General features: G+C 42.4%; 1 protein-coding gene across 1 annotated transcript; it reads right to left on the reverse strand.

The window, feature by feature from the left end:
• Positions 1–3,019: 3,019 nt before the first annotated feature.
• On the reverse strand, positions 3,020–6,735 carry clec14a (C-type lectin domain containing 14A). The gene is made up of 2 exons (XM_028036357.1): positions 5,958–6,735; positions 3,020–4,983 (listed from the first exon to the last, which is right to left on the reverse strand). Exon 2 carries the CDS (start codon positions 4,946–4,948, stop codon positions 3,878–3,880), a length of 1,071 nt encoding a protein of 356 aa, XP_027892158.1. The 5' UTR covers positions 4,949–4,983; positions 5,958–6,735; the 3' UTR covers positions 3,020–3,877.
• Positions 6,736–6,805: the final 70 nt, after the last annotated feature.

Raw genomic sequence — 6,805 nt, forward strand, 5'->3', positions numbered from 1 at the left:
GGATCAGTGCCTCCAAATCCGAGGCCATGGTCTGGAGCCGGAAAAGGGTAGAGTGCCTTCTCCAGGCCGGGGGGGTGTCCTGCCCCAAGTGGAGGAGTTTAAGTATCTCGGGATCTTGTTCACGAATGGGGGAAGAAGGAAGCGGGAGATCGACAGGCGGATTGGAGCAGTGTCTGCAGTGAAGTGGGTGATGTACTGGTCCGTCGTGGTGAAGCTGAACCAAAAAGTGAAGCTCTCGATTTACAGGTCGATCTACGTTCCCACCCTCATCTATGGTCATGAACTTTGGGTCATAACCGAAAGAACGAGATCGCAGATACAAGCCGAAATGGGTTTTCTCTCCGTAGGGTGGCTGGGCTCTCCCTTAGAGATAGGGTGAGAAGCTCAGTCATCCGGGAGGGTCTCAGAGTAGAGTCGCTGCTCCTTCACATCGAGAGGAGCCAGTTGAGGTGGCTCGGGCATCTGGTCAGGATGCCTCCTGGACGCCTCCCTGGTGAGGTGATCTGGGCATGTCCCACCGGGAGGAGGCCCCGTGGAAGATCCAGGACACGCTGGAGGGACTATGTTTCTGGGAACACCTTGGGATTCCCAATGAGGAGCTGGAACAAGTGGCTGGGGAGAGGGAAGTCTGGGCCTCCCTTATGAAGCTGCTAGCCCCGCGCCCCAACCCTGGATAAAGCAGAAGAAAATGGACGGTTGGATGGAAATATATACTCAGTTGCATACTATAGAACAACACTTTTCTTTTCTGTACATTAGTTATAACATTTGGTAAAAAAAAAAAAAAAAAAAAAAAGAAGAAAAAAAACATCTCTTTTTAATAGCATGTCTAGTAAAATGAAAATGTGTATTTTAACTAAACAATATATATTGAAACACAATCCCAGGAGTTCTAGTATAAACAATATTTCTAAAAAAAAAAAACCCCACAAAGTTAGTAGTTTAATCTATCTTTAACTGGCATTTTTTAACACTTGTAGAATAATGACAACAAAATAACCTATAAAGCGAGCTGCTCCACTAAACTTCAAATTATCCAATTTGAAGATTATTCATGTATTCTGTAAATCCGTTAGAACAAACCATAGGACGGTAAATGAAATAAATCCACTGGAAGAGATGCAACAGTCAACTACTGCCACCAGATGGCGTCAGAGCTAACAGATTACACATTACCACAGGAACAAATAAATTTAATTATAATTTCATTTAATCTGTGCAACAAAATTTCACCATAAAAGTAAAGGAATTTATGGAGAAGGTAAATAAGTCCAGTTTAAATCTATAAAATAAATTTGATTATAATTCAAATATATCAAGATCATTAGTTCTGGATACTAAAGGATTAAAGTGGATACCAGTCGATTTGGGGATGCAATAGTCTGATCTGGATGGAGTAAATACCTGAAACACTTTCAGTCAGATGGATCTATGCAGCAGCAGGCTGCATATAAAGTACACAGTTCTGAATTGAGGCAGGGAGTCAACCTCCTGAGTGACTGCAGCTGAATGACAGCGTGTGGATAAACATGTCGTCAGGGAGGAGAACAGAGAAAATTAAAGTCGAGAATTATTGTAGCACATCAGAACAACATTAACCTCAGTGGCCTTCTATTGGGGAAAACAGATGCCATTACTGCCAACGTCGTCAAATGTTCCTTAAAAAAAAAAAGGATTAGCCATTTAATTGAGCACTGAATAGGAATGTCCAGCTCAGATGCTAACGTCTCATTAGCCTCAAGTGATGTACTGTATGGCTATATTCAGTAAACAATAGAAAATGTGCTTTTTGTGTTACACCCTAAAGATAGTGTCCAGGGTGGCCAGCCACATGGCCCGTCATAAAGTGCTACTGTCCATTGGTCCAGACAGGCTTGAGATGAAACTGTGGCAGACTTAGAGAAAGTCTATTGAAAGATTTTAATACTTTTGCGTTGCTCCACATTTCAGTTTGTTTGAATGACAGGAGGGTTCAGATATTATTACAATGGCGCATAAGCCAGATAACCTTCAATAGTCACATGACATCCCATTTGACAAAGTCTATGTTGGGGTGGAGAGCAGCATTTTTTCTGAATTTACAGCCTTTATTCCACAGTAATCAGAAAGGAAGGGGAAAGGAACTCGGGATGGCCGAGTCAAGGTTCATAATAGCGCCCGCTCTAAACAATGTGCCATGCCACGTCGAAGACTTTTTCTTTTTATTTATTGGCACTAATTGCCCTTATTGAATAGTAACTTGACAGGAAGTAGGGTGGAAAAGACATGCAGCAAATGACCAAATGACCCAGGAGAACCGCGTTGAGGACTAGCCTCTGAACATGGTGCACGTGTTCTACCAACCGGGCCGCCCCTGTGATAAAGACAGTCTGAGGGGAAACATTTCCTGTCTTCTGTAGTGCTGGGCTCCAGCAAACAGGAAGCCACTTTCTAAACACATAGGAGACAAACACTTGTGAAAATTGGATTATTTCGTTCCAGATTTTTGGCCTTGTTTTATTTTCACCATTAAACTCACAACAATGTTTGAGCACCCTGATGTTGAACACCATGAATGTTAGGGATTCTGTCTTTCCCTCTATCTCTTTTAACCTCTGTTATCTGCTTACACGCACACACTGCAGCTTACATAACCATGTTTATGTGTGACTGCCATCAGTCATATGTTACAGATTGCAGAGAAGAATAAAAAGCTAAACTCGCTACAATCTTTGCCTCACTTGGTTTCATCCATAAGGTGAACTAACTAACTCTGTATCTGTTCCATTAGTATGACATGTATGGCTTGTAACACTTGATCATTTTTCGGCATTACAGCCTGTTTTTTTTATATAACTAAATCTCATTATTTCTCAAGGTAATTTACACTGGGAGGTTCTGGTCGGGTCCTGAAACTGGTTAACGGACCTGGAGGAGCACAGAGACAAAAATAAATGAAGTCCAACAGATGTTATGAGGAAAACTGTCCTTTCTTTTTGACTGTTGGAGAAACTGAGCGGAAAGAATCTGAGATGCAATAGAAGGCTTTAAAAGCAAATCTTTATTTAACAAATAAATCACAATTACAGATAAATTTACCTGAGTGCTGCTTTTCTTATTTTATTTTTTTTTACAACCGTTCAAAACAATTCAGTTTCAATCTAGTTTATTTTTAATTCCCCCATTTCATATTCAGTTACAGAGAAATATACAATAAAATCATTCCAGTTCATACCAACAAGGGAGAAGTTATTAGGTAAGATGATTTTAAAGTTATAATTTCTAATTCCTTAAGGTTTGAAGAGGCATTATTCAGGCACAAAGTGCCATCTTACAGCACAATCAAGTAACTGTTACTGTCAGAAAGCTGCATATATCAAATATGACTTGAAAAGAAATTTAGCTTTGCAATTTGATACCTCTGTCTCTTTAAGAAGCTCCTGCTCTTTCCAATACTAAACCTACAAGAAGTCATCATAAAAATGCTCCTCCACTGTGCCGTTTACAACTGTTCTTTGTAGCGCTGCACTTAGTTCGTATGATGAGTTCAGCAGACTCCCAGTTCCACCAGGTGTTTGCTAATTGCTGCTGCCACTAGTCTGGAGGAGTTGAGTAGGGGAAGGGTACTCTGTAGAGCAGAAGCTTGGTTGGGGGTTGTAGCTTCAATGAGGAACTTAGGTAGCACTTTGTGAGAGCAAGTGTTTATACAACCCCAATGGTTGCCATGGGAGATTCAAGGATTTCTCAAAGATGCGTGAAAGAATCAAAGCAACACTCCAGGTATGTTTTTGATGAGGGAATCACATCACAAGCTCAAAAAAGGTTGATTTTACATAATACCACAAATCAAACAGCTCTTTAACACATCCTCAGTGGCATACACAGGACTCCTTGTTGTTTATGGTTTGGTCTTCATCTTCTTGCGCCTCTTTAAACAGCATTTCACCACGCCAACGATTACCAGTATCACCAGCAGCACAGCAACCACAGCCAGTACGGGGATCAGGATATGTGACAGTGACTTCTTGTCAGATGTAGCTGGTGCTACCTCCTCACATGAGGAGTCCTGTTCATCAGCACAGACACACCTGTAGGAACCCTCGGTGTTCTGGCAGGTGTGCTGGCAGGGTTTCCCGGTGCTGCACTCATCCACGTCAACGCAGAACCCTGAGCTGTCTTTCTGGAAGCCTTTTTCACACTTCTGACAGATGATGCTGAAATTAGCAGGGGAGCCATCCAGCACTCGCCAAACAGCAGGAACTCCTGAGCAGAACAGGTCTAACTTTATGGCAGACCAACACTCAACCAGGACTTTGTTGCCGTCGCTGGAATCAGGCACCAGGAAGCGAATGCTGGGATGCTTGGGGTCTTTGGAATGCTCACAGGATTCTGGCTCTGATGTCATTGGGACGTTGGGACGGAACGTTGTCGAGTCGGGTTTTGATGTTGTCGGGCTCGTTTTCAGCTGTAGCTCCATATGCGCATCGCTCCCTTTGCAGATGAAATGGTAGGGGGTTTTACAGCTGGTGGGAATTAAACCCCAAGTAACTTCTGACTGGACCTGCTGCTGCCTCAGAGCCCCACATAATAGCCCTGTGCAGGTGAGCTTCGGCTCCTCCAGCCAGTTGATGGCGCTGGCCTGGTTACCGTTCTCTACCCACTTGAATCCTCTCAGAGGTTGTCCATCAGTACTACATTCGTGTTTAGACTTCCTCAGCCCGACCCAGACGGTGATATTTTCCTGAAATAGCTTTGACTTGCTGAGAAGCTGAAATATTTCCTGGCGCTCTTGCTGGGTGGCCACAGAGGGCAGAACACCAGGACGGCAGTTCATCATGGCCTGGTCAAAGGAAGCTTTGCTGTTGCTCAGACTGTATTGGGGGTGTGAGGACAAGTCGCTGGAGACATTTCTCAGCAGGAAGACAACCATCCAAAGGGAACTCCACCAGCAGCAGAGCCAAAATTCCATTTCCTCAAGCTCCGCCCCCTTTGGTGATGATGTCACTGTCAAAATAAGCAATATTATTAATTAAAGCCATGATGGTCAGGAATAGGATAATTGGCCAATTTGTTCCCGCAGTTTTATTCACAACAATTTCATTTTAATCCAGATTTTTTTTATATGGCACAATTTAACTTGAGGCATTTTACAAAAAAAGTTATTTCAGTTCAAACAAACATACACATTCTGATTGATTCTAGTCATCAAACAGAGCATCAAGTTCAATTCATTATTTAAATTAGCTAAAAAAAAAGAAAAAGTTTCTATCTAAGGAAACCCAACAGATTGTACAGAGACCTCCTTCACGAGAACAAAGCAACAGAATCCAGACAGCAATCCCTCGTACTGAGCATGCAGGTAGGGCCAGGGTGGGAAGACGTTCCCTTTAACAGGAAGAAACCTCCAGCAGAAGCAGAACCTGGCTCAGTCTGGACGGTCGTCTGCCACAAGCAGTTTAACTGAGAGCAAACAAACCAGTTTGACAAACAGCCTTTTTCTTGGAAGTCAGTTATTTCCATGAGGATGTATAATCATGGAATTTATCATGAAATGATCAATTGAATTTAACTGTGTTTAACTGAAATTTATTTCAGTAACTATTCACTAAATGAATAACACACAGACCTTTATTCTTAATTAGACTGAAATGTTTGCCTATTCTTCTTTGTAAACTTTAGAATTTGAGCTCTTTTTACTTTTTTCTATAAAGGATCTTGTCTGTAGAGTTTCCTGCCGTGGATCTCCAGTCAGATTGGCTGAATTTGAGCTTAAGATGTTTGGACTGGGTGATCAGTTTCTAAAAGCAACAAATATTTCAACTTTCACACTCACTTTACATCATTTCTTCATGCTATTTGTGTCAATGTAAACGTTTTTCTAAGCTGAAATTTTACTAAGAAGATGTCACAAAAAAAAAAAAACAACCACCCAGAAATAAATGAATCTGTTTTCCGTCTGGTTAATTGGTCTCTCTTACCGTTAGTTACTCGTCCAGGTTTTGATTCGGTCGTTTCTTTTCCTCCTCCTCTCCCTCTTTCTGCTCTGTTTGTTCTCAGGTTATTGTCTTCTCTGGACAGCTGCTGTTGTCTCCTCCACTCTTTACAGTTTTGTCCTCCTGACTCTGGAAAAAAAAAATCTTTTTTCTTTCCACATCTTCCACTTTACCTCTTATTTCTTTCCTCCGGTTCCTCCTTCACAGTAGCTGTGCTGGCAAATTGCTGGCTTCACTCCCTCCCACCCAGCACCCCCTGTAGCCTCCCTCTGTCTCCTCCTGGACAGGAAGTGTGTTGGGTCTTGATATGGTCAGCTGTTTTCCTGCACGCCATCAACTAATCAGATTGAAAAACTCTGAGACATTCAGACCAAAACCTCAGCTTGCGATTTAGTATTTTCTGAGCTGACGTAATCCTGGGAAGTGGACATGTGACAGCAGCAGGTGGGATTTTCTCAATTCCAGTGGCCACTTTATTAGGTACACCTGTTCCATTGCTTTTTAACACATGGGTTTAACAAAGGACGTGTCCACTAATAGGTGGTGTTAATGAGATGCCGCGTGTAGAAGTGCAAACAAATCGGTTTTACAGCAACTTTCCCGTTCTGAGTCTCGGGACACTATAGAGGACACGTCTTATCAGCGTTTTTATTCTCTTCAAACTTGCTCACAGCTCGGATTTGAACAAACAGTGGAAAGGCGCAGGGAAGCCGATAGGGTAAGTGGTGACTTAGGCATTTCCAGGCGGCGCTGTGCAAAGAATGACAGGAAGTACGGCCGTGGAGGGGAAAGCCGTTTCTGACAAAGGTTTTCTCATGGTTAGAAATGTAATG

This window comes from Xiphophorus couchianus, chromosome 13, assembly GCF_001444195.1.
Source record: "Xiphophorus couchianus chromosome 13, X_couchianus-1.0, whole genome shotgun sequence".
Classification (NCBI taxonomy): Eukaryota; Metazoa; Chordata; class Actinopteri; order Cyprinodontiformes; family Poeciliidae; genus Xiphophorus; species Xiphophorus couchianus.